The 27,943-nt window shown below is 39.1% G+C and overlaps 1 protein-coding gene across 4 annotated transcripts in view; it reads right to left on the bottom strand.

The window, feature by feature from the left end:
• EHBP1 (EH domain binding protein 1) overlaps positions 1 to 27,943 on the bottom strand; it is a 255,492-nt gene that overhangs the window by 183,810 nt on the left and 43,739 nt on the right. For all 4 annotated transcript variants that reach the window (XM_087716798.1, XM_014064362.2, XM_087716799.1 and 1 more), the window contains exons 3-5: positions 25,326 to 25,383; positions 21,250 to 21,345; positions 17,203 to 17,256 (exon numbers count right to left, since the gene is read on the bottom strand). In XM_087716798.1, the coding sequence (XP_087572924.1) occupies positions 17,203 to 17,256; positions 21,250 to 21,345; positions 25,326 to 25,383 (208 nt within the window). The remainder of the gene's footprint in view (positions 1 to 17,202; positions 17,257 to 21,249; positions 21,346 to 25,325; positions 25,384 to 27,943) is intronic.

The raw sequence follows: 27,943 nt of genomic DNA, 5'->3' as shown, positions 1-27,943 counted from the left end.
TTCTACCATATCAAAATAATAATAATCTCACAATGATTTCTAAAGAGCCAAAATATGATACAAGAACATACTCCTAAGATCTTATAAAAATTTTGTTCCTGCTTACAGCCGTGGATATGAGGAAAATATTCTTCAGCTTGAAGTAAAAATGTTTTCTCAAAGTAATGCATTATTTAAAAATTAGAGATGAACAGAACCAAAAGAATAACATACTTAGAAGTTTTGAGGAGAAATTTTTGAAAACCCCAAGATATCTGGTTAGAAGGCAGCCTCAGCATCAAGAAAAGTAAGAAAAAAATTTCCCCAAGTTTAAGGAGCTGTTATTAAATGTTAAATAGCAAACTATTTTATATTAAAATTGGCTAGCTCTGAACATCACCCATGCAAGAAGTATTTTTCGACACACTGCCATTTTGATGATAAATTGCAATCTACAGTTCAAAATAATTCTACCCAGGGATTAACATTTCAGAGGCTGAGCCAGAGATTATGTGTGTGGATCTCGGATTTCATCATCTCTCTTTGGCACAATATCTTATTCTCCCCCTCCCCCCCTTTTTTTCATCTATTCTCTCATGAAGGGTCAGGAAAGCTTAGCCTTGCTGTTCCATTCATTTCATCTCTACATTAACCAGATACCTTTAGTTCTTACATGTTATTCCATTACAGCTACTACAGCCACACCATACAGTTTCCCCCCCCCCTCCTTCCTAATGAGTTACGTCCTAAATCAAAGGGTGCCATCAAGTGGTTAAAGAGTACCAAGCAGCCTCATGTTTGGAAAGATGGTTCGTTAAGTTCCATTAACTTCCTCCAGAATTCAGGAGTTATCAGGAAATTCTAGGAAGTCAAAACGATCTCACCTTTCTTTTATTCTTTGTTATTTTCAGTTGATGTGAAAGGGTACATATGGTCTCAAGTGAAATCTCTAGATCACGCCCACTACTGATAGGAACACATATGATGTCATGACCACATCAGAAAACAATTATTAAACATAGACAAGTCATCTCATTTCTCCTCTACTATTCACTTTCCTTCATATTCAGACCTCTCTTTTTTTTAAAAAAAATGATTGTGTGCAAATGTTGGCAATATCACTTATGCATTTTTTTCAGTTGGAAATAGGAAGCAAAAATGAATCGTGGTATTATCCTATGCAGCAAGTAGATTAGGTAAAGATAAAGGTTCCCCTCGCACATAAGTGCTAGTCATTCCCGTTCTCATTCTAGGGGCGGTGCTCATCTCTGTTTTGAAGCTGAAGAGCCAGCGCTGTCCGAAGACTTCTTCATGTGGTCATGTGGCCTGCATGACTAAATGCCAAAGGCGCATGGAACGCTGTTACTTTCCCACCAAAGTGGTCCCTATTTTTCTACTTGCATTTTTACGTGCTTTTGAACTGCTAGGTTGGCAGAATCTGGGACAGGTAACGGGAGCTCGCTCCATTACGTGGCACTAGGGATTCAAACTGCTGACCTTTCTGATCGGCATCTTAGCCTCTGAGCCACCACATCTCTCAGAGCAAGTAGATTAGGAACTACCAATATATATATTAATGATTTATAATAACTCACTTTTCACTTGTTGGCTTCATACCATGTTATAATGAAGATAAAAGGGATTATAATCAAGGTAAAAAGTATCATCCAAACTGAATTCAACTTCATAGACATGGTCTTGGCAGCATTTGTATTTATTCTTCTATTTATTCTTCTGATTAAAAAAAAAAGTTTCCCAACTTGCTCTAACGTTTCTTCTGAGTCCAAACAAATTGACTCCTGTGGAGATGCGTTTCCTCCCCCTTTCCCCACTCAAATATATTGTTAAAATGAGAAACACTTTGGAGAGCCAGTAAACAAGGAAACTATCTACCTATGGAAGGATGAAGGATTATAAACATGTCTTATCTCTGATGCTTATCAGATGCTCAAAGGATTGTATTATTTCATTAATTCTAAATATGAGATTCTGGGAAACTCCAGCAAATGCAGTAGAACTGGTAACAAAAGGGAAATCTCTGAATTAAAAAAAAAATAATCCTGCAAGTTTGACATGGCATCCCTTTGCCACTGTATGCCAGCCTTGCAAGGTAAACCAGGTCAGGAAAGAACAATGCAAGACTCCTGGAGAGCTACTGTTATAGGTTATAACAGCAGAATGTTGAAAGCCTTTGCCTGTATTATATCGTACAGAATCGAAGTGGGGTTATTTTGATCCGCTGTTCTCACATTTTCATGGTTCTCAGGGCTGAGTCATTTACAGTCTCTCTTATACATTAATGCAGGGGTCCTCAAACCTTTTTGAACAGGGGGCTGATTCATGGTCCCTCACACTGTTGGGGAGCCAGACCGGCTGGTTGAGCATGGCTAGGCGGTCATGTGACTGGGTGGGTGTGGTTAGGTGGTCATGTGACTAGGTGGGTGTGGCCAATTTAGCAGTCCATTTTGCCTTTGTCCTTGCTGTACTTGCTCAACCCAAGGAATCTATTTACTTAAGGACCACCACCCCGCCCCCAAAGGGAAAAAGAGCACAAACTTTCTTGCCACTTGCCTAACTTCATTAAAACAGCAGCTTCAGGCTCCTTAAAATAGGCCATTAAAAAAAGAATAAAACAAACCAGAGTTCCTTCAAAATAACTCCGGATCATCTGTTTCAGATGACCACAAAATAAACCAGACTGAGAACTGCACCAATTAAGAATGCAACTAAAACCCCCAAGATGGGCATTGAGAGACATTGGAAGCAGGTGAGAATCAACACACATACACACACACACACACACACACACACACACACACACACACACACACACAGCCTCCAATGGTGAATTAAGGAGGGATAATGGTCCCTCAGACTGTTGGGGGCCGGACTATAGTATGAAAAAAACATGAACAAATTTCTATGACACTGCATATATCTTTATTTCTAGTGCAGAAAAACATAAAATAGTACAATATTTAAAATGAAGAACAATTTTAATCAACATAAATATACCACTAATCCAATGGGACGTGTGGGCCTGCTTATTTGGGATTACAGGCTAAAGGTGTTTTAAGCCTGGAGAATTCACAAACTGATTTGTTTTTTGCCACACTTGTACATGTGTATATACACACTTGAATATCTACCAAAATTGTTCAGCAACCAATTTGGTGGATGTACTTTATATGTGGAAAGAATCAAAGCAGTGGGTAAATTCTCCTTCAGGCATTATACTGTGGTTGCATTTGAATTAGTGTTAGCCAGCTTCAGCTGATTTTGAAAAAGCTAGACACGTGGAGACATGTTCCCCCACCCACTTTTAAAGCTCTACTTTAAAAGCAGCCCCTTCCCTACTCACCCACTGGCCCTGGATCACATGGCTGTGAAAAACATCTGAAAGGCTGTTTTTAAAGCACTTTCAAAGCATTTTTAACACACTACTTTACAAGCTGGCAGCAGCTTTTCATCCCACCACTCCATGGGCTAGATACTTGCATTGGCAGGCCGTATCCAGCCCCCAGGCCGTAGTTTGAGGATGCCTGCATTAATAGTTCTACTCATGGTCAGTTTAATAATAACCATCTTATATAATTACCAGTAGAAAATCACTGGATATAATTTATGTAAAGTTAGTGATTATCAATACCATTATCAGTTCAGGTATTTTAAAACTCAGGCAAGGCTTATTATTGAACAATATATAATGGCTATTCTAGATAAATATTACAATCCTCTATTTTCCCTCCATCACTAGTTGCTCCAATACTAAATAATACTAGTTGTTTATGAGCAGGGGGAGAGGGGGGGAGAGATGGGGGATTCTAACTCCTTTCAAAATTTTAATATTTAGTTTGTAGTAAAAACACTTTCTTTACTGTTGTAGTTCTGGCTTAGAATATTGTATGAATGCAGCCAATTTAAAAAACTTTCAAGAAACTATAACAAAACAAAACATGGTTTGCTATGTCAGAATCCAGAGTGATTGTATCCATAGGCCAAAGGGGCAGAAAGTGAGCAGAATGAGGAAATGAGGCACAAGAGGAAATGTAAGTTTGCTCACAGCTTTGTTCCTGATCCCACTGTTGTACAATTATGTCTATAAAAGAGATGGCATAAATTAGCATGAATACGACAGGTATCTAACCACCTATTCCAGAAAAATAATTGGAATACAGTATTGCTGAAAAGGATCAAGAATAAGCCTTCCTAAAGAAAAGTCGACTTGGCTTTTGCAAATCCTCTCTCACTAACTCTTTAAGCCGTTGCTTCAGTTAAGCACAGTTTGTTGCTGAAGGCATGAATTACCTTGCCAAGAATAAGTGAGTGGGTGGGGTTTTCTCTCCCTTTCCTGCTTGTTCAGGTATGGTCCCCAGAACACCTTCATAGCACCCTATAAAACTAGATGTCTCCACAGTGTCAGCCTGTTTCCCAGAAGGTTGCGGCATGAGTATGGCCTCCTTGACAATCAGAAGAATAACATCAGAAGAATGCTGTGAAAGAAGCCAAATCAATTCTCCTCCTTCAAAGAAGCAAGGCCTGGTTAGTTTGCTCTAAAAACTGTACACTTTTACAGTTGTCAGAAAGCTTGGATGCACAAAAAAACCCAGCCAACTTATAAAAATCAGCAAGAGATTATCATTGTCACTTGGGCACTGCTATATAGATTATATTCCATCTTGCCATCAGGGTGGAATTCTAAATTTCCATTCACAGGTTGAAACCAGTTCTTCTCCAGTCTGGTGTCCTGCTTTGAGACAATAAAGCCATACTGTTTCAAACAATACAGAATACTATACCCAACAATGTGGATGTGCAATTGTTGCATTTTCTTCCAATATGCATTTGTTGCACTCACCCTGCCATTTATTCTTCTTAACTCATTATCTTGTATCTAATGTATGTTATTTATTCACTGCCTCAATCCAAAATGAACCTTAGGAGATGATGATGATAGTCATTCTGGCACAAATGCCTCTCCATATTAATTTAGTTATAGCTGGAATAGGCACCCATAACCATAGGATATAATCATCATTTAGTAATGGTGAAATCACTTAGCCGTGATCTAGAAGGCAAGGCTAGTTTTTCCCAAAGCAAATATGCATGTTTCTCTCCTAAAGCAGATCAAAATCCTTGTTCTGACAACAGCTATGGTACAATCCAAGAGAAACTCATCATGAACTTGTTACATTTCAAAACAAGCTTCCAATAACTGCAGAAATCAAGTGGCACAATGGAGGAAAATTCAAAATTCAGGGCAATCTGAATAAAATTCCCTTTGCTCAAAAATATCTCAACCCATTAAGACCTGGAAAAATTCCCCAAAAGACAGCTCTGCATTTTAATGAGATTATCCTTATTTCATCCCCTCCCCCACCACGAAAAGCAAGGTCCACATAATTTAGCAGAAATAAGGTGAAAGTCCACTACAATTCACTCCAAATTGTTTCAGATACAACAATGATTGTTCTGAGAATTAATGCAAACGCAATCAAGGTAAAAGTCTCCTTCAATTGAAGCTTCATTCCTGGTGACTTCCTAGACCTAGAGACATCCAGATTGTTTTCTTCACAGACATATCTAGAACAAAACAGCTTTATTATTCATTTTTCTGGGATGATTTTCTCACTTGTTAGTTGAGCTGTGATATTTCCAGTTGATACTTTGATATTTCATGGAAGTCTTTCATTCAAATAGGAACTGATTTTGACTCTGTTGAGCTTCTGATCCCAGACACTGTCAGTCTAGGTGCTCCATTTCTGATATATTTGATAAAATGTTTGTGTCCAGTTTGATTAGGCAAGCATTGATTAGCTTTATTGCTATTTATACTACATAATTGAACAAAGTCAAGTTGAAGTATTTAAGGATACTGTCCCTAAAGAAATTTTGGTAACGGATGTTCTGCTGAAGGAAAAAAAATGATCAAAGATGTCATGTGCAACTGAAATATAAATATAAGCAAGGAGAAAGATAGTTTGATAGCAAAAAGGCAGATACAATTGAAATGGGCAGCACCAAAGGAAATTAAAAAGGTTGATTTGATAAAAACAATACATGTTTCTACTTCAGCAATCAAGGAATTTCCTAGTATCATGCATGATATGAAATTGTTTCTCTCTTCCCTTCTATACAAAGGAGTAAGTAAACTTTGGGCCATAAATTTACAATACTCAGAGAGAGCTTTATTTTCATTTTACAAGTGTTTAATAAAAGAGCTTTACTTTGGTTTGTATACTCTAAAATCAAAATGCTTGTAAGAGAAGCTTTACTATTATGAAACATGTATTAAACAGCTTTGCAAAAATGTATTTAGTGGGATTGATGGAATAAACAGTAAAGACACCCTGAAGTTGAATCTGACAGCACTAACTGCATTAAGGCATTTTCCCTAGCAGTATTAGGGAAGGAGCTTACAGTTATCTCCTACTTTAAACAACAAGCATGGGATTGGATTTGACAGCCTAAACAGCTTCTTCCACTGATATGATTTCTGTGATTAATGACCTTTAGGATAACATCGGGAATCATCTGTACCTTTGTGTTTCAAGTTTTTGCTGTATATGCTTTGTGATTTGTATGACTGGCTGCACAGGTTCTTTGCAAAAAATATACCCCCCCTCCAAAATTACAAGCTTAATGAAAGTCCCTTTCAGATGACCAATGCTAAAGATTACTCAGGAATATTTACCAGTTTAATAACATGATTAATAAGCAAACCCATCCCAGTACAAGGCCAGCACAAAAACTGTGGTTTTATTCAATGGTTAATATTTGGATTTATTCAATGCACAACTGGAATTGCACTGTGAAGCAGTATATAAATCTAAGTGCTATTGCTATTTAGAACAGCTTGGGCTAGACACACACAAACCCCTGCAGTAGATCTTCTATATTGTAACTGGCAAGGTTAGCTTTTTAGTTTGGGTCAAAAAGTATTTTTTTAAGTGGGACATTTAGGAACTCATTAGATAATCTATGACCCATTGGTTGTTTCGGGAAGGACAGAGGAGGGAACAAAAGAAGGAAGGAGGCAAGGGGAGGGAAGAAAGAAGAAGGAGGGAGAGAGGAAGAAAGGAATGAGGAAGGAGGGAGGGAGGAAAGAAGAAATGGGGAGGGGGAATCTTTGTTTCTTAAGAGAGAAAATATCCCACCCATTCCCTCCCCCCCACTCCTGCAAATACTTCAGAAACAAATTCAAATACTAATAGAACAACAAAGGTTTTTTTTAAAGCCTCCCATAGAAATAAGTCATCCTACTTCTCAGAGTTCTGGAGCTTTGCTAGTTTTTTCCTGCTCTGCAAAGATAAATATATGCTAATAAGAGAGGGCTAATTATTTCAGACAATCATTGTTTTTAACCAATCATAAAGTTTTGAATTATATCTGGGCCATTGTGAACCTGAAGCAATGTGCTTCAAGAAGTTGGCTATAAGCAAACACCAAATAATGATCTATAAGGTTTTCTCAGTTAAATCATAATTAAGACTGACCAGTTTAATATTTAATATTTGTGGTAAACTGAAAACAGAAGCAAAAGATTCTGATCCATTCTAGGGGAGAAGAGAAGCCATGAGTCCAGGTATAAGCCATCACTTTATCATTATCATAAAGAGCCCTGTGGTTCACTGGTTAGAATGCAGTACGGCAGGCTACTTTTGCTGATTGTCAGCTGCCAGCAGTTTGGCAGTTCAAGTCTCACCGACTCCGTAAACCACTTAGAGAGGGTTGTAAAGCACCGTGAAGCAGTATATAAGTGTAAATGCTATTGCTATTGTGCCAAAATAAGTCATGAAAGAGACACTTTTGATTTTAATGAGAAGAAACAGATGTAAATTTAATCATTATTAAGTATATGATGACAGATCAGCTGAGTTTCAATTTCCCTTAAAATTGTGAAGAAATAGACAAAAAAAATTCTCATAATAAGGGGAAAACTTCAAAAAAAGGTTTTAAATTGTCAAAGATTACTTTGAAAAATGTATTTCACTTGTTAAGGATGCAGGGGACACACGAGTCCTTTTTCTCACACTATACTATGGGCAGCAACCAACAGACATGTCCTACTTATTCAACCACATCCGAACAAAGCAATAACCATGATAAACAACAAGCCTTAAAAGCATCAAACTCAACAGTGGAAAAGACTTCTACCACTTAATGCAAGTGAGATGATATTTATCAACACCAACTCCAAAGATGCAGACCAGCTCTTAGTCTATGATAATATATACAGTAGAAAATTGGCATCAAAAGCAAGCATTTTACTTGTATCGACTTTACTTCCCCATAAATATTTTAGTGCAGTTTGTAACACTTTTGATCCAAATGTTATGCAAAACACTACCTTAGAGGCAGTATCTTAAATGAAATCTTAAACCCTCTCATAAGGGAGCCACCATCTGTCAAATCCTCTCCCCCTCCCATTTAATGACTATGTATTGGCATTTTGTTTTCTTCATTTTTTAACAGGGTTTCGTATGGTCCCCTTTGCTGAAAATCAGACAGTATGTGGTTGCAACTACGTCTGGCCATTGTCCACCCCCCTCCCCCCGGCGCCTACAGTGAAATGAGATTTGACTAACATAATGCTATCCCAGCAAGCATCATTTTAAATACAAAAATGTGCTCACTATCAAAAGGAAACATCATATACACATGCAAAAGAATATAGCAAATTGAACCATCTTTTTTTAAAAAAAGAACATACTTTTTATTAAAAGGAGCATTAGACAGCTCACTTACATCTGGAGTATGATTAGAACCCCACTGTAAAACAATTACCAGAACTCTGTTTTGATATTTGATGTTGGAAAGAGAAAAAGACCTCATGGAGATTCAAGTCTCTGGCATGTTCTGGTGAGTATATTTTACTGCTGATTTTCTATGAATAAACATATGCTAGGAATTGCTGAAATACGCTGCTGGTTTTAAACATTCCTAATGTAGTATTAGAGGTTTATTTCCAGAATTCTGTCTCCATTTAGCAGTTTCCTCTTTCCAGCTGGCAAAAACTATCATTGATATCAGCTCTGGTCAGCTATCTCACCCAATACACTCCCCTCTATGGGAAACAAGAGATTGGAAGGCAGCTAGCAGGAAGCAAGGGTGAAAAAAATATCTAAGCAAATTGGGTCTAGCAATTTGGAAGATAGATTGTATTTTACCATGGAGAATCAGAAATAATTGCAGAAATTGTGTGTCATCAAACTCATTTCAATATAGATGCTATGTTTGGAGGGCGGTGGGGAGTTATAAAATGAAGGACATTTCTCTGCCTTTTCAGCAGTCTTGCCTTTCATACAATCTTAAGGCTAGGAGGGGCCTGGAAGTCTCCTAGTTCAAGCTCCTGTCCAGGAAGGGCCATCCTAGACATATGTTTGTCTAAAGTTTCTTTGAAAAGCTCTAAATATGAATCACCCACAACTTCAGGAAGCAAGATGCATTCTGTTGCTTAACAGCTTAAAATGGTCAGAAAATTCCTCTTTATTTTGCATCTGGATTTTTCTCTGTAAAGCTTCTACTCACTAATTCTTGCACTATGGAGAATAAATCCATACTCTCTTCCTGTAATAGCCCTTCCGGCACTGGAAAACTATCATGTCTCCTCTTAGCTTTCTGTTCCTTAGGCCAGTGTTTTTCAACCACTGTGCCGCGGCACACTAGTGTGCCGTGACATAGTGTAAGGTGTGCCGTGGGAGAATTACTTTATATATAGTCAATATAGGCACAGAGTTAAAAATTTTAACATTTTCTAATGGTGGTGTGCCTCGTGATTTTTTTCATGAAAAAAGTGTGCCTTTGCACAAAAAAGGTTGAAAAACACTGCCTTAGGCTAAACATACATAGTTCCTTTTCACCATTTTTCATAGGATTTTACATCATCCTTGTTGCTCTTCTCTATACTCTCTAATTCTTTAGCAACTTTCTTGTACGTTGACTGAACAATTTGAACACTGTATTCTAGATGTTATAATGTTTCAATGGTTCTGAGTTTACATCCGTCAACTTTTCAAAGTTATGTTAGAATATTATGGGATAGATGTCTCCAGGTTGGCATTCTTTGCATTTTCTGCCCATCCACAAAATTTAGGAGGAAAGAAAAGATATATAATATGTGAAAGGTCAAGTCCAGCCACTGAAACATCCAAAATAATACTTTTTGACATTCCCCTCCTAAAAAGTTCAAAAATCCCAAATCCACCAGTCCAAAAAGATATGATGCAAGATTTGTTCTGAAGACCTACATTCTAAGGTTTTGGAACTAGAATAAAATGCTAAACATTTATTGTACAGTACGCAAATGTTATGTATACACTTTTCTGATTTTCTACTGAATTTAAATCAGAACAAGAATGTGATAGCTGACAAAAAGCATTTAATTCTGAATTATACAGGTGAAACTCAAAAAATTAGAATATCATGCAAAAGTTCATTTATTTCAGTAATGCAATTTAAAAGGTGAAACTAATATATGAGAAAGACTCATTACATGCAAAGCAAGATAGTTCAAGCTGTGATTTGTCATAATTGTGATGATTATGGCTTACAGCTCATGAAAACCCCAAATCCACAATCTCAGAAAATTAGAATATTGTGAAAAGGTGCAATATTCTAGGCTCAAAATGTCCCACTCTAATCAGCTAATTAAGCCATAACATCTGCAAAGGGTTCTTGAGCCTTTAAATGGTCTCTCAGTCTGGTTCAGTAGGAATCACAATCATGGGAAAGACTGCTGACCTGATAGTTGTGCAGAAAACCATCATTGACACCTTCTATAAGGACGGAAAGCCTCAAAAGGTAATTGCAAAAGAAGTTGGATGTTCCCAAAGTGCTGTATCAAAGCACATTAATAGAAAGTTATGTGGAAGGGGAAAGTGTGGAAGAAAAAGGTGCACAAGCAGCAAGGATGATCGCAGCCTGGAGAGGATTGTCAGGAAAAGGCCATTCAAAAGTGTTGGGGACTTTCACAAGGAGTGGACTGAGGCTGGAGTCAGTGCATCAAGAGCCACAACACACAGACGGATCCTGGACATGGACTTCAAATGTCGTATTCCTCTTGTCAAGCTGCTCCTGAACAACCAACAACGTCAGAAGCATCTTACCTAGGCTAAAGAAAAACAGACCTGGTCTGTTGCTCAGTGGTCCAAAGTCCTCTTTTTTTATGAGAGCAACTTTTGTATCTTATTTGGAAACCAAGGACCCAGAGTATGGAGGAAGAATGGAGAGGCACACATTGCAAGATGCTTGAAGTCCAGTGTGAAATTTCCACAGTCTGTATTGATTTGGGGAGCCATGTTATCTGCTGGTGTTGGTCCACTGTGCTTCATTAAGTCCAGGGTCAACACAGCCGTCTACCAGAAGATTTTGGAACACTTCATGCTTCCTTCCACAGACGAGCTTTATGGGGATAATGACTTCATTTTCCAGCAGGACCTGGCACCTACCCATACTGCCAAAAGCACCAAAACCTGGTTCAATGACCATGGGATTACTGTGCTTGATTGGCCAGCAAACTCGCCTGACCTGAACTCCATAGAGAATTTATGGGGCATTGCCAAGAGAAAAATGAGAGAAATGAGACCGAACAATGCAGAAGAGCTGAAGGCCGCTATTGAAGCATCCTGGTCTTCCATAACACCTCAGCAGTGCCATAGGCTGATAGCTTCCATGCCACACCGCATTGAGGCAGTAATTGCTGCAAAAGGGGCTCAAACCAAGTACTGAGTACATATGCATGCTTATACTTTTCAGAGGTCTGATATTGTTCTATGTACAATCCTTATTTTATTTGATTGCATGTAATATTCTAATTTTCTGAGATGGTGGATTTGGGGTTTTCATGAGCTGTACGCCATAATCATCACAATTATGACAAATCACGGCTTGAACTATCTTGCTTTGCATGTAATGAGTCTATCTCATATATTAGTTTCACCTTTTAAGTTGCATTACTGAAATAAATGAACTTTTGCACGATATTCTAATTTTTCGAGTTTCACCTGTATATAGAATAGGCAACTTAGGCAACCATTCACAGATCCTAGAAAAACACACAAAAGAATATGACAGGAAAATTAGTTGGGAAGACATGTCTGAAAGTGACATACTCTAAATATGTTAAATGCAGGTATTTAATTCTGGGGTGAGGAGAAAACAAGCTTTTAAAAAAATTAATGTCATGGGAGAATAGATACCGTATTTTTTGGAGTATAAGACGCACCTTTTTTCCTCAAAAAAAAAAAAAGGCTGAAAATCTGGGTGCATCTTATACATCGAATACAGCATTTTTTGCCTCCCGAAGCCCCGGCCCCTTCACAAAAATGGCTGTGCAGAGTCTTATGGAGGCTTTCAGAGAGCTCCTGGGGGATGGGGAGGGCAGAAAGTTTACCCGCCCCAGCCCCCAGCAGCACACTATAAGCCTCCCTAAGGCTAGGCATATAATTTTTTTGATGAAAAAAGGGTGATTTTTTGCTAGTTTTTGCCCCTCCCCCACTTCTCCAGGAGCACTCTGCAAGCCCCTCCCCCAGGCTATTTCGCAAAAAAATGGGCCGTTTGGGGAGGTTTGCGAAGTGCAAAAACCTTTTTCCCCCTTTCCAAAAGCTCTTTAGTTAGAGTGATTGATGAGAATTAGATTCATCAAGTGCTGTGCCAGCAGAAATAAAGTCTTAGGTGCTGCAGATTGTCAGCTATTTTCTTCTCCAGCACATGGATAAATACACCTGGAAACATCTACCTACCTACCTACCTACTCTCTCTCTCTCTCTCTCCCTACCTACTGTATTTCTCTCTCTCTCTCTCCCCCTCCCTCTCCCTCTATCTACCTACGTATCTACCTACCTACCTACTTCTCTCTCTCTCCCTACCTACCTACTGTATCTCTCTCTCTCCATCTACCTACCTACCTACCTACCTACCTACCTACCTACCTACCTACCTACCTACCTACCTACTCTCTCCCTCCCTCCCTCCTATATTTCTCTCTCCCTCTCTCTCCGTTTCCCTCTCTCTCTCTCCCTCCCTCTCTCTATCTACCTACCTACTTTTTTAAAAAAAATTGCCTCTTCAAAACCTTGGTGCATCTTATACTCTGAAAAATACGGTAAGTACAAAAATCAAATAGCTGGTACTTTTAACTATAAGTAAATTCCCCGAATTTCTTATTTAAAAACATGCATATGATACAAAAAGAAAGCATTTATTATAAAATCTTTGCCATTACATAGTGGTTATGTATCTACATGGTGTCAGTCATTGTTTCAAATAACCTTGCTATATAACCAGTTTGTTTATATACAGTGAGCAACCAGGCTATTTCTTCCTACAGCTTTAAAACCATGTTCATTTCTTCCAAATCAGTCTCCCTCAAAATATATTCAGCATATACAGTATGTTGAAACAAGTAGTCCTTGGTTAACAACCATAATTAGGATGGGGAAAAAAGACAGGACTTATAATGGTAGTTCTAACAATTCCAATTGCAGTTGCTGGCCAAATTCTACGTGGTTATTAGATGTGAGGTCCCAGGATTGCCATTTGTGACTTTTTGCTGGCTTCCAATTGATTTTGCTTGTCAGAAGCTAGCAGTGAACATTGCAAATGGCAATCAACGTGATCATGGGATGCTGCAATGATCTCAATTGCAAGTCTGTTGCCAAGTGCCCGAATTGCAATCACACAATGTTGTGATAACTGCAACTTTGCAGATTGGCTGCAAGTCTCCTCGTTCAGTGCCATTATAACTTTGAATGGTCAAATGGTTGTTAACTAAAGGCTACCTGTAAAGATAAATTATACAGCCTTGTCTCACGCCTTTCCTTTCCCTTTCCCTTTCCCTTTCCCTTTCCCTTTCCAATCCTTCCCTTCCCTTTCCTGCTACATCCTATCCAGACAGTGGCTTCCTGAGCTGTGTTCACAAGGACAATGAGACGGATTGTGTGAAAAATTTGTGACGAAACATTTGTGACCAAATTGCCGAGCTCGGAGCTCAGCCCAACAGCCCAACAATGAGATGTTCTGGGACAGTGACGTGCAGTTTATGGCTGGTGAGGCAAAAAGAAAGAAAGCAGCTTTTGCCCACTGTCAAGAAAGAGGCTTTTGGCCACTCCGGCGCTATGTCTGACATTAGAGGCGGGACGTGTCCTGCCTCTATGGCAGACATAGCGCCAGAGCGGCCAAAAGCCTCTTTCTTGAAAGCGGCTTTTGCCTGCTGTCAAGAAAGAGGCTTTTGGCCGCTCCGGCGCTATGTCTGCCGTAGAGACGGGATGCGTCCCGCCTCCAATGGTGGACACAGCGCCGGGGCTTTTGGATGTCCAAAAGCCCTGGTGCTGTGTCCGTCATAGAGGCTTTTGGACGCCCTGGCGCTGTGTCCACCATAGAGGAAAAACTTCCTTAGACCAACGGAAGACTTTAAAAGCAGAGAGGACCTATGGAAAGCTTCAAAGAATCAATGCTGGATGGAACAAAAGCCGCCCTGCCGCCCCGGCGCTAGAGGCAAAAGCCACCCAGCCGCTATGTCCAAAAGCCCTGGCCTGCTGCTATGTCCAAAAGCCCTGCTGCTATGTCCAAAAGCCCTGCCGCTATGTCCGACATAAAAAAAAGTGCCAGCCCGCACGCCAGCAGAGGCGGGTAAAACACACACACACACAGACACACACATATTACTTACAATAATACAATTACTTACAAATTACATTAATTTTGAATTCTTCCCCTTCCCTCTGACCCATATACCTTTTCCAGCTATTTCATAGAGAATTTCAACTCTGCTCTTGTCTGCCATGATGAAAATGTAAAAATGTAAAAGGAAAAAAGCAAGAGCTGCTGAGGTCAGGCTGGATTAGCTGCTGCCAGAGTCCCCAATGGATGACTCTGCTTAACTGTTTAAAAAAGCCTCTTAAAAAAAGGGCCTCTACAGGAGGAGGCAAGAGAACCAAGTGCCTCATCTACATTAGGAATTTTTCGCCTTTTAACCCTTGCTTAACTCTGCTCGAGTGATCATAAAGATAGACTAAATGAGGCATGTGGTTCTCCCACCTCCTCCTGTAGAGGGCACTTTTTTAGAGGCTTTTTTAAACAGTTAAGCACTAAGTAGAGTCATCCACTGTGACTCTGGCAGCAACTACCTCAGCCTTTTTCCTTTTAATTTTTTTTCCTTTTCATGATGACAGTGGTGAGGCCCTGCTTCCCCTGCCTCCCCTGACTGCACGTCACTGTTCTGGGATGATATTATTCTAAAGACCTTCCGTAGTATGACTCTATAGATATAATCAAAGACTTTTCTATACTCAGTAAAAGACATCACTTTTTAAAAATCCAGATTGAATATCTGGTTTTTGTCTTTCCATATAAAGCGATAATCCAGCAGAGAGGTTCACAATTTCAAAAGCAATTCCTGATGTTTTTCTTGTAAAATATGCTCATGATCAAATATTGGAATCTATAGGTAGTCCTTAACTTACGACTACAATTGAGTCCAACATTTCTGTGGTTAAGTAAGACACTTGTTACGTGCATTTTGCCCCATTTTACGACCTTTCTTATCACAGTTGTTAATGAACCACTGCAGTTGACTGAGTTAGTAACCCAGTTGTTAACTGAATCTGGCTTTCCCATTGACTTTGCTTGTCAGAAGGTCACAAAAGGTGATCATATCATCCTAGGACAGTGATGGTGAACCTTTTTTGGCTCACGTGCCAAAAGCGGGGGGAGTGCAGAGGGATCATACGTGGACATGCCACACCCCTAATGCTATGCGCACTAACCCAGCATGCCTCCATGCACGACCAGTGCCCCCCCTCTTTTTTGGCATGCTTTTTTCACCCTCCCCAGTCTCCAGAGGCTTTATAGGAGTCTGGGGAGGGTGAAAACAGCCTCCCCTGTCCTCTGGAGTGAGAAAAACTGGCCCTACGGGCAAACCGGAAATTCAGGAATGAACTTCTGGTTTGCTCATAGGGCCGGTTTTAACCCTCCGGAACCTTCAGGGGCTTTCAGGAGGCTTCCCTGAAGGCTCCGGAGGGCAAAAACTGACTCTACAAGCAAATTAGAAGTGATTTCTGGTTATTTCCGTTTTGCCCATAGGGCCCGTTTTTTGTGCTCCGGAGGCTTCAAGGAAGCCCCTGGAGGGAGAAAAATGGCCTCAAAAGAAGGCATGAGCGCTGGCCAACTGACAAGGCAACGCCTCACGTGCCCTGACAAATGGTTCCGCGTGCCACCTGTAGCACGCATGCCATAGGTTCGCCATCACAGCCCTAGGACATGGCAACAGTTATAAATATGAACTATTTGCCAAGCCATCTGAATTTTGATCATATGATCATGGGGATGCTGCAAAGGTCGTAATGGTGAAAAATGGTTATAACTCACATTTTTCAAGTGCCATTGTAACCTTAACAGTCACTAAATGAACTATTGTAAGTCAAGGGCTACCTGTAGTTGATTTCGTTTTTTCACTTCAGATTAATTTGGAAATATACATCATACAAATATGATTTGTTCCACATTTAGCCCCTGGCCACATCTCCTTCCACTTCACACACCCATAATATACTTTAAGGTGCATGTACTGCAATGTGCCCAGCCTGCTGGCTAAGGAATTCTGGCAGTTGAAATCCAGATATTTTAAAATTATCAAATTTGAAAAACACTATTCCAAACCATTTTTCCTAAATGATTATTTCTTCTCTGGCCACTGTGTGGCGCTATCAACCTTAAGAAGGATTTCCCAACTTTTCTCAAACTTTATTTGAAGATAATGTTGGAGGAAGAGGGAATGCTTCTGCACTTTGTAGTGATGTTTTGCTTTAATTGCAACTACATACAATATGTTTCAATTAAAATAAACCAAAATTGCTATCTTTTGCTATTACCTATATTATGTGTTAACTCCAGATGTTAACGCTGCCCTGAGTCCTTTGGGAGAAGGGCGGCATATAAATCCAATAAACAAACAAACAACAGCTGTTGCAAAAAAAGAGACTTTGTAGTGATTCAGCATCTAAGAAAAGCCAATTGACCAATAAAGCAATTGACTTAAATGTAAGTCAATCAGTTTGAAAAGGACCCATATTTGTGTTAGAAGTGCAAGGAGGTACAAACAGCAGATTGCCTTTTCTTTCCTCCCTGCACAAAGGGCAAGAAAGGAGTTTCCTATCCTGATAGCTGGGAAATGGCTCCAATATCAAGCTAAAATCCAAAGCAAAACATCATTTTGTCACTTACGTTTTCTATAACAAATGTCCACTCTTTGTCTTCAAATTCTTCCGCATGGGGATCCTGAAAGGTAGGAATACAACATTAAATTCCTTTCTGAACCCAATAAATCTATGGTAGAAAATAAACAGATGAACCCTGGATTTGGATCTAGAGGATGACAGAGCTAAAGTCTGAACCTATTGTCCTCTTTAGCAGCAATTTTCACTTCATCTTATTCTCTTTTGTATCTTCCAAATATTCTCTAGATAGGGGTGCATTTGCCAAAGCATAGCACTTAACCACTTAGTGGTAAAGTACCACTGAGTACAGGTTGGGGGAGGTTTAATAGAATCATATACTGGACTGAAAAGTAGCTGCTATGTTTTTTACCAGCCAAGAAGAAACCAGGAAGACTTTTGTGTCTGTTTAGTATGTTAGTTTCACACCTTGTCTTACAGCGTTATATTGTATCATTGCTTTTCTTTTGGTCTTTGAGTGCAGATTGCTTTTTTAATCAACTATGTACAAAATCTTTCAAGATTTATTGACTTTTAAACAAGGAAAATAGAACACAGGTGTAGAGATTGAGTTTTTCTTATTACATAGTATTGTTCCAGCAGTTCTAAAGACCTTTTCTTTTGAAAGGTAATTTTCATTTATACTCTTTCTCCCCCCCCCATTTATTTAGAAATAAGAGGGAGAAGGAGAGGGGACGGAGGGGAGATAGATAGTTAGTTAGTTAGTTAGTTAGTTAGTTAGAGAGAGAGAGAGAGAGAGAGAGAGAGAGAGAGAGAGAGAGAGAGAGAGAGAGAGAGACAGAGAGACAGAGAGAGAGAGACAGAGAGAGAGAGAGACAGAGACAGAGATAGAGATGCCAATTTCTAAAAATTTGAATAAAAGTAGGGGTAGCTCCTGGTTTTTGCTAAAAAAAGACCTAATGAAAGTCCAGGAGGTTGAGATGATTCATATGCCTCCTTTAAGAGTATTTCCCTTTCAGATATTGGTATTGTGTGATACAAATACTTCATCGCTTTACATTGTTTCTTTCTGATTACATACATCATAACCAATTTTAATGTTTCAGTCACGTTTTTGCAATGTGTAGAGGTGCCAGTTGGATAAAATATACATATAACAGATACTCATGGCTGGAGAGTAACTGTATATCTTTTCACGATCCAACCTGGGTCGGTCATTGGGACCAGAGGTATTGTATTCTGAGCTGTTTTATCTTTTTTTTCCAGTTAATTCCCTACTAACGCATCACTTCACTAATTCAGGATAATATTTCATTCATTTGCTGAAATGAATCATATTTATAAATGTTCATGTCATAATCTAGTTGGTAGGTCACATGGGGGTACAAGCCTCTTATTTGACTCATTTCTTGAAAAAAAGCAACCTTCAGCCTCTTCCTCATATAACAACAACCTGTTAATTGGGACTAATCTAAGTTTGAGTTGTTCATTTTGACCACTGGACAATCACAGGCATCTTCCTGTTTTCTTTGGTGAAATTGGCTCCATCATAGAAAATAAAGCCAGAGATATCATTTGGAAAGAAAAAGGTCAGAGAAGACAGACCATCATATGCATGTAGAGCAGAGGTGGTATTCAGGCAGTTCTGACAGGTTCTGGAGAACCGGTAGTGGAAATTTTGAATAGTTCGGAGAACCAGCAAATAGGCTGGCCCCATCCCTGCTACCTCCCAGCTGATCTTCTTTTGTTGGGGTGGGGAGGGAATGGGCATTTTGCAGAAGTGGGTTGCTCCTGCTTCAGCCTGGATCGGGCGAACTGGCAGTGTTGGTGGTGGGAGGCTCTGCCTACCTGCCCAGACACTTCTGCGCATGTGAGCGAGTGCACGAGCAAACCGGTAATAAAAAAAAATGGGAACCCACCACTGTTTTGCAGTAACCTACCCCCAGGAGTGGGGAGGGAATGGGGATTTTTCAGTATCCTTCCCCTGCCACACCCATAAAACCACACCCACAAAGCCATGCCGTGCCCACAAAGCCACGCCCACAGAACCGGTAGTAAAAAAATTTGAATCCCAGCACTGATGTAGAGGTTTCTCAAACAGAAGAATATGAACAAGTTCCTCTGAAGTTTCTGTTTAAGGCAAATACTCTGCCCAGTGACCAATTAGCTATGCTTTTAAGTTACAAGTGTTCAAGTATCTACTGCCCACTGCTAAGAGGCTATACTTAACATTCTCATTAGTTGGAGATGCCCAGACGTAACCTTTAATCCTATCAGCAAGGCCATTTCAACAGCCACTTACAGATTCAGATATAATGCAATTGTATCACTTCCAGAACACAAGGCTTGTCTAGCTTGGTGCCTGTTCTTTACCCACACTACTATTTTAGAGTGCTGCTTTGCAAACAAATTCGGTCCTTTATCTCTGATTCCTGTACAGACTGCATGAGCAATGCATTCTGTCATCAGCCACTGCCAGTATAGATAAAAACCAGGAGCACAGCTTTGATCTTCAGCTTTTAATCAGTGCAAATAGGTTCTGTTGGGAGGGATACTTTCATGCTGTGATGCAAAATGGCAGTGCAAACATCTTCTTTCCTTCCTTCCTTTGGGACATATTTCTCCCCTACTTGAACCCACTGATCATCCCCAATCTTCTGCTCAACCTTCTCCAACATGGCATCTTTTAATTTAGTGGTCCCAAGTCCTCTTTTCTGTACCAACTCTATCCCTAAAGATTTGGGGACCACATTTTATTGTCCTAGATGATGAATTTAATTTCTAATAAAGTAAGTTGACATGTACTGCAGACAAACAGTATTTCTTTGCCAATTTCATGATAGCATGATCTACTATTTTGAAACCAAAAAACTTTCCATAGAAACAGCCTTGCTAGAATAAGACCTTGATGGGTTTATTTAATAAGGTCAAGCATACATGTTTTTAAATAGCAGGCCAATTTTTGTAGTATGTTCTCTAAAAGTGGTCCTGCAGTTCCTTGACAGCTTATTTATTGAGCTCAAAGCATTAAACATGAATGTGGATTCTTTACTTTGATTTATATTGAACCATTGACAATGTCAATGAATATATGCTAATCCTTCCAATTTGAAGGCATGCTTTGTTCAGTTCATCTTTGGATATCGTGGTAGCTCTGCAGTCCCAGTCTGGAAGCACAGAGTCTACTACAATAGGGGCACTGAAAGTCCATTGTTTCAGCGACTATGGGCCTGCTATTCTGTGATGCCACTCAGGGTTTTCTATCAGTTTTTGATGACATATATCTACAAAGGCAGTGGAGGCTTCATAGCACAGAGCTCAGATCCTGTCAGCAGCCACAACCTAGGGTAGATGTCAGAGTGACATAGGGTTTCTTTCACAGTGTCTTTGTGGTGCTTGTAGTCAACATTGAGTCTCTTCCCACAGTTCAGTAAACCATACAGCATAAGGTGGTCATCCATTCTGATATCTCTCCCCCCCAATCTCATCTAGGCTATGATAATCAGGGACTCAATGCTGGTGGACTCTGGGTGATAGAAGACCTCCAGGTTAGAGACATAGTCTTGCCAATATTAAGGATGGAGTAGAGAATGTGCATGTGAATTTTTCCAATTGTTTGATGTGCCTTCAATACAGAATCAAGGACTCACATCCATATAGGAGAGAAGAGATAACCATAGCTCTGTAGAAATCCAGCTTTCTGGAGATACAAATGTCATATTGATTGAGCACCCTAGTATGCAGCAATCCCAGTGTCTGGCTGGCCCGGCTGATCCTGGAGTCTATTGCTTGAGATGATGCTTCCCACGTATTTGTTGTTTACTTTTATCAGCTGTGTGTCATGAACAGTGATTTTTGGTTTTATGGACTTGGTACTTGGCACAAGTTTTGTTCAGGTTGATAATCAGGTCAAGAACGACAGCAATATCTGAGAAGTTCAGCATCAATTGTATATCATTTTCTTTGTGCATCAAGAGAGCACAGTAAGCAGCAAAGAAGGTTTCTTAAATGGCTGTATGGAGCCACTTTGCCCATGTGTTTAAGCAGCAATGGTCAAAGTGAGAGCAATTCAAAATAAAGAAAAACACACACTTACCTTAAAAAGTGTCACAGTGATTTCAATGTTTTCAGGAACAGGCCACACTACAACCCCACGGTAAGGATTCTTTATTCCTGGTTGCCAACTATGAGCCTGAAGAAAGAATTGTGAGAGATAGGAAAAGTCTTGATCTATGTAGACGTAGCAGCTGAGATTAATGCAGAGAGCAACATTTGCTACTTAAGGGTAAAGATGAATGGGGGAAAAAAAACAATGCATAGGACTAAAGCTAGATGTAGAAGAATCTAATACCAGTTAAGACAAAACCAGTCACAAATTGTCACTCTTTATTACCCCATAGAAGTGCAGAAAATCTCTCATATTTACCACAATTGGTCAACATTTTTGCATGTGTATAGATTTAAAATGGTTTTCATCCACTATATAATTTGGCTGTTGTGCAATGAGAAGAAGCCCCTGTAATTAACATCTAGTGTTGTAGGAAAGGGAGATAACCAAGTTAAATTTTTTACAAAATACCTGATTTGCCAACAGTTAAAAATGGAATGTCTCTATTTTTCTTATATATTGATATAATTATGTTAAATGTGCTACAACTCCATCAGACATCCAGACTGAGATACACCGTCCTATCATTCCATTCCATTGTTATCTGGGTCATTATTCTCTCTCTCTTAGCCCAATTAGCTCACAGGGTTATTATGATTGGGGGTGGGAGAGGAAAGAAATATATATATATTGCCCTGAAATCCTGTAAAAATATACAATACAGAGATAAATAATAATAAAATATTTATGCCAAACTATACATTTAGATAAATTTTGGGACACAAATATCTTCTCAACACAACTGGATCCTGCATTTGATTTGCTTCCAAGAATGCATTTAGTTAAAACTAATTTCTTTGCTTATGCATTACTGGCAAGATGACTAAGACCTTCAGAAACTTTATTGATCTATAGACCTGGAGACAGATTTTTCTAATCGCATAAAAATATGCAAAAAAATTTAAAAATAGTTTTATTATAATTCTTGAACTTAACTGGAAGATGGAACTTAGTCCTACGATTCTTGCTATTTGAGAAATGGTCTTTGAATGCCCCTATTCAAATCAGGTTAATTAATGTTCTTTGCAAGGCTATTTTAACTCCTGAAGGATAGCTCAAATACTTAATAAGGAAGGAATGGTAATTTTGTTTTAAAAAAGCAACTTTACTTGCTACTGAACATTCAGGATAGTTAGGAGGATCAGAGGGCTGCTGCCTCTATTATATGGCTGAACTAACAAAGGACTGTGCACTATGATGTCCAACAGAACAGATTCACTTTTCTTGTATGTAAGCAAAGGAAAGCAGAATTATTTCATATGAGTAGAAATGAACAAAGAACAATGGGATGGATTCCTATTAACGTAATATAGTATCTGCTCTGGACAGGATGGCTGTCCAGAGAGTGGTGAGGACAGTGGAAAATATTATTGGGAGTTCACTTCAGTCTATCCAGGACATGGCATGTAAGCATTGCTTGACCAGGGTCAGTAGAATTGTCAGGGAATTACCCATCCTCTTCATGATCAGTTTTCATTGTTATCTTCTGGGAGGAGGCTTCGTGATATCCAAAGCAGAACAACCAAATTCTGTAATAGCTTTGTTCCATATAGTATAAAATTCTTTTTTACGCTACATATTCAAAATGTATAACTTGGCATTTTTGCTGCCACTGCTGTTATTATAATATAATATATTATAATAAATTGTTATTCTTGGGATGATGACATTGTTTGGTGGGTGGTATTACTTCTTTCAAGAGTGGGGCATCGGAATTTCATTTTAATGTGTGACATTGTGTATCAGAGGTTGTATTCAGCAGGTTCTGACCAGTGCTGGAGAACCAGTAGCGGAAATTTTGAGTAGTCCAGAGAATGAGTAAATACCACCTCTGACTGCCCCTGCCCCCATCTGTTCTCTGTCTCCCGAGTCCCAGCTCATTGGGAGGGAATAGGGATTTTGCAGTAAGCTTCCCCTGGAATGGAGATTTTACAGTATTCTTCCCCTGCCACACCCACCGAGCCATGCCCACTAATCCATTCCATGCCTACAGAACTGATAGTAAAAAAATTTGAATCCCACTACTGTTGTGTATACAGATAAATGACAATAAAGATTATCTTATCTTCTTATCTTATCTGGCACGTTTCAGATTTATGCCTGGCATTTCTATTAATGATTTGTGTGCTGAAGCCTTCTGTGTGCTCATAACTCCTTCCATTTCTCTTAATATTAAAGAAGCACTTTAATTACCAAAATTATTTTAATCCTCTTTCTATATTTTTGAGAATGTACAAGAGCATAATTGAATAAAGAGACACAGAGTGGCTCATTCTGACTCCTTCAGGACTGAATCAAATAGTAATAGTTGGTCTAATGCACAGGTGTCAAACTAGCTGCATCATGTTGCTGTCGTGATGTTTTGCGATGTTTTTTCCCTTCACGGAGCTGGGGTGGGCATGGTCTGCATGTGATGCATCCAGCCTGCGGGCTGTCAGTTTGACACCTCTGGTCTAGTGGCTGAAGCATTAGACTAGAAAGCAGAAGACTTGAGTTTTGCCTTAGGCATGAAAACTCACTGGGTGATTTTGGGTTAGTCATTCTCTTTCAGCCCAACTCACCTTACAGGATTGTTTTTTTAGGGAAAATAGGAGGAGGAAGGAGTAACAGGAATGTTTTTCCATCTTGAGGTATTTATAAAAATAATAAAGGTGGGATATAAATAAATAATAAATAATGAACAATTTCTATTTATTCATATCAACAAATAGACTCTAACTGGACCTGCGTCTTGTAGTAGAAAACCATGGTCTTCAGCCCTCCTTTTTTCCAAATAAAATCAAGAGGAGGGAGATGAAAGTACAGAGAAAAGAAAGGGATGGGAAAGAGGAAAAGTTGAAAGGGACAATTGAAATTGATGAGGTAATCTGTGATAAATCAGATTTAAAAAAAAACAAATAGGACAGTCCTCATTCTATCCACCAGTGGTCCCGATTATTATAGGCAAAACAATATAAATTCTTCCACGTCAGAGAATTGGGCTACAACTGGAAAAACAGCATTTAAATTATCATTTAGCAATGATAGATTCAGCACTATCCACAACAGATGAATGGTTGGTGACAATGATGGAACTTGCTGTGACAGCTAAAATGACATCTTTGATTACAGAATGCCTATATTTACTGTTGACTGGAAATCTCTTATGGACATCTTGCATAAAACAGAAAAGAATAAATTTATGGTTTATGGTTTTGATGATTAGACAGGATAGATTATAGAAAGAAGAGAGTTGTGCTGTGAACATAGTGTCAGAGTTAAATTTATAGTTGTACTTATAGCTGTTGTAAAGAAAATTGGAAGTTACTTCTTTGTATCTTTTTTCTTTTCTTTCTTGCACGTTTAGTTTGCATCATTACGTATAAAGAATATCCACAATAAACTAACAATGTTCTGGATAAAAATGAGAAATAATTTGATTGTTAAAGTGATCTGCAGTTAGCCTTGTAGTATTTTTTTTTTGCTGAATATTATAGCATACATTTAAATTACTGTTTAATTTAATACATTTAAATTATTGTTTACTCTTTTTTATATAAACCTTCAGAAGAAAAATGTTGTTTGAACTGTGTTGTTCTTTTAATATTGTTACAAGAAGTACTATTATTGATAGTAAAATCCAGGGACATAAGAATGGGGGAAAATTAAAAACAATAGCATAGCAGATAGATAAGTTAATAAATCAGGATGTATATTACAACTGAATGCCATTAGAATAGCTTTCAAGGGAAATTGAAGAATCACTGATTTGTTTTTTTACACAATGTAGAGATTTGTATAACATAAACTTCCATAATGATAAATACTGAGGTTGCTATTAAGATTGAAAAAAACATGCCGAGATACAAAGTCAGTCATAGCAGCAGGGTTTATTAACAATAACAGTAATGTATTACGACAAATTCCTTTTAAATTTTTAGATCTCTCATCCTTGTTTTGAATCAGGACAATTATCACGAGAGACTTCAAATTATATCCCCTAATTAATGGAAAATAAGACTAACCTTAGAAGATTTCCTTCGGCTTCTTCTTGTCCAAACCACTACCAATTTATCTGGTTGCCTATTGGGAAAAACAAATATATTCACTATTAAATGTTCCTATGTTGATTTTAAAAGCTACATGAGATTATAACATAAACAATAACATTGAAAATTATGCTGTCTCTGTCCATTCCTGCATACTATATTGTTTTTAAAAGCCTAAAATAAAATTAGCTACCAACATCAACCATTTTTTGTTTATGGTACTACTATGAAACTTCTCTTTTGAAAAATAATTATATGTATTATACAAATATTTAGAAAGCAAAGCAATTTAAATTATTTCTATGAGTGCTTTAATGTACATATAACACACACACACACACACACACACACACACACACACACACACACACATATATTTGTTTTTGTAGATTTTCACGGGTACAGGTATGCAGGTCTTGGCGTATTCGGGTCTTTTCCCATGTAAGATTGAGAGTATCTTGGTGATGTTTCGATGAGGTCCCACTCGCCATCTTCAGGCTGATGCCTTCAGCTTCGTGCTTGTGCGAGCAAAGCGTGATCGGAGCTGACATCTTTCTATAAATATTGGTGGGGGGACAGGGGGTGATGGCTTTGTTGCTGTAGACTGATTGATTGGCTGTGTTGTAACATCTTGATTAGTTGATGGAGTTGATGTTTGCAGATTAGTTGGTTGTTTCATAGCATCCTATGTGGCTGAGGTACTGGCTGTGTGACTATTGTACTTTTGTGTTGTAATGACCTGGGTAATGGGCTGTGTGATGACATCCTGAGCTCTATTGTAGTGATATCCTGAGTCCTGTGCTGCAACCTCCTGGGGGGTTGGCTGCGTTGTAACATCCTGAGCCCTTGTGTTGTAATCTCCTGAGTTCTGTGATGTGATGTCCTGAGCAGATGGTTGAGGTGTAACATCCCGGGCTTTGGTTTGGCTCTGAGTTTGCGGTCTGGCTATGTGTTCATGGCGTGTGTCAGTTTGCTTTGTGTGAGGGTCAGAGTGGGGTGCAGCAGTTGGTGATGCCGCCGTAGTTTGGCTTCTGGATGGTGGTTGGTCTATGGGATGGGTTTGAGTCTGGTGAGGGTGATTGGTGGTTGCATCCTGTGTTGTTCTGGGTCCGATGTTGGTTTTCATGGCTGGGATTCGAGGTCTCACTCGCCATCCTCAGGCTGGTGTTTTCAGCTTGCCTAGCTTGTTCTTTATAAAATACAACTTTAAGGGAAAGAATCTGGGGAAAAATATGAGATGCTATCTACTTATCTTATCTTCTCTCCTCCCTGGGATGGACAGATAAAGGAATCTCTGGCCTGTTTCTCCTGTCCAGCCCACAAGTTCTTTTGTGCACAAAGGGGAGCTGCCTGCTCTCTTTTGGCAGGCAGTTCTTTTGGTCTGTCCACTTCACGACCACAACTGTGAAAACTGGGATTGCAGTCATTGAACAAAATGGTCATGTGGGCATCTTGATTAACGATCACTTCAATGACCAAGGTTCCAGTTCCAGTTGTGGTCATAAACTGAGGACTATCTGTACAAGTACAGCAACAATTAAAGCAATACAGATTATTTAATCTTAAAATGCTGAAACTTGGATAAAACCTCTATTTGAGCCAACTGGGGCATTTGCGCATGTGCACGGGGTGTACAGTGCCTGTGCAATACTCCACCGAGCAGCTGGAGTGTCACAGGTAGTGGGTACGCATGTGTGTGTTGCGCATGTGCACATGGTGGACACCCGGCCCCGTTGTAGCGTACCGGTTGCAACGGGAGCTGGAACCCACCACTGATTTAGTGTCACTAAGGCCACTCATGCCTGCTGCGATGAATTAGACTCAAGAAGGACCTCAGGCTACACATTTGTTCCTTTAAATTGAGGAGAAAATCTGGAGAAAGTCCCTCAATGTGTACTGACAAATGAGTACATAAAAAGGTATTCTTTTCAGACGTCTGCTTCTTAAACAAGAATAAAAGCAGCGGTGAGATTCAGCCAGTTCGCACCACTTCGGGAAAACCGGTTGTTAATTTTCTGAGCAGTTTGTGAACTGGTTGTTAGAATAAATCTTTAGGGCAGAGAACCTATTGTTAAATTATTTGAATCCCACCACTTACTAAAATAATTTTGCAAAGGATCCAGTTGACAACAAATATAGCTGCTTGATTGCCATGAGATGGAGCAACACAAGTTGGAAGGAAGTCCTTTCCTGGAAAAATCTACATTGGATGTGCATGAAGGATGTACCTGCTTTATAAATATATAAGATAGCTAAGTGGTTTCTTCTATCTTTATTAAAATTTTAGAGAGCCAAGCATTCTATGTTTTCATGCTTCTGTTTTTGAACAGCAGAATTTGTCATTCAGTGCTTCTTGGACTAGCTATGGGATCACACCATACTTCTGCACCTCGTAATTTTTGGCAGAAATGGAAATTTAAATGGAGTGCCTTTCTTCAGTTCCACATCCCAAGTTCTAAACCCTAACTGGTTTTTAAGACAAATTACCAAAAATATGAATTCAGCTTGTAATCAGTCCAAGTAATTGATGTCAAACATTACCACCCCATCCTGAGAAGTAATCAAAAGCCTGCTACTAAATGGTAATAGTAATC

This window comes from Thamnophis sirtalis, unplaced genomic scaffold (genome assembly GCF_051295495.1).
Source record: "Thamnophis sirtalis isolate CommonGarterSnake01/CBP01778 unplaced genomic scaffold, rThaSir2_p1.2 scaffold_5, whole genome shotgun sequence".
Lineage (NCBI taxonomy): Eukaryota > Metazoa > Chordata > Lepidosauria > Squamata > Natricidae > Thamnophis > Thamnophis sirtalis.
Note: the sequence above shows the minus strand (reverse complement) of the source record. Positions and strands in the feature narration are given on the sequence as shown.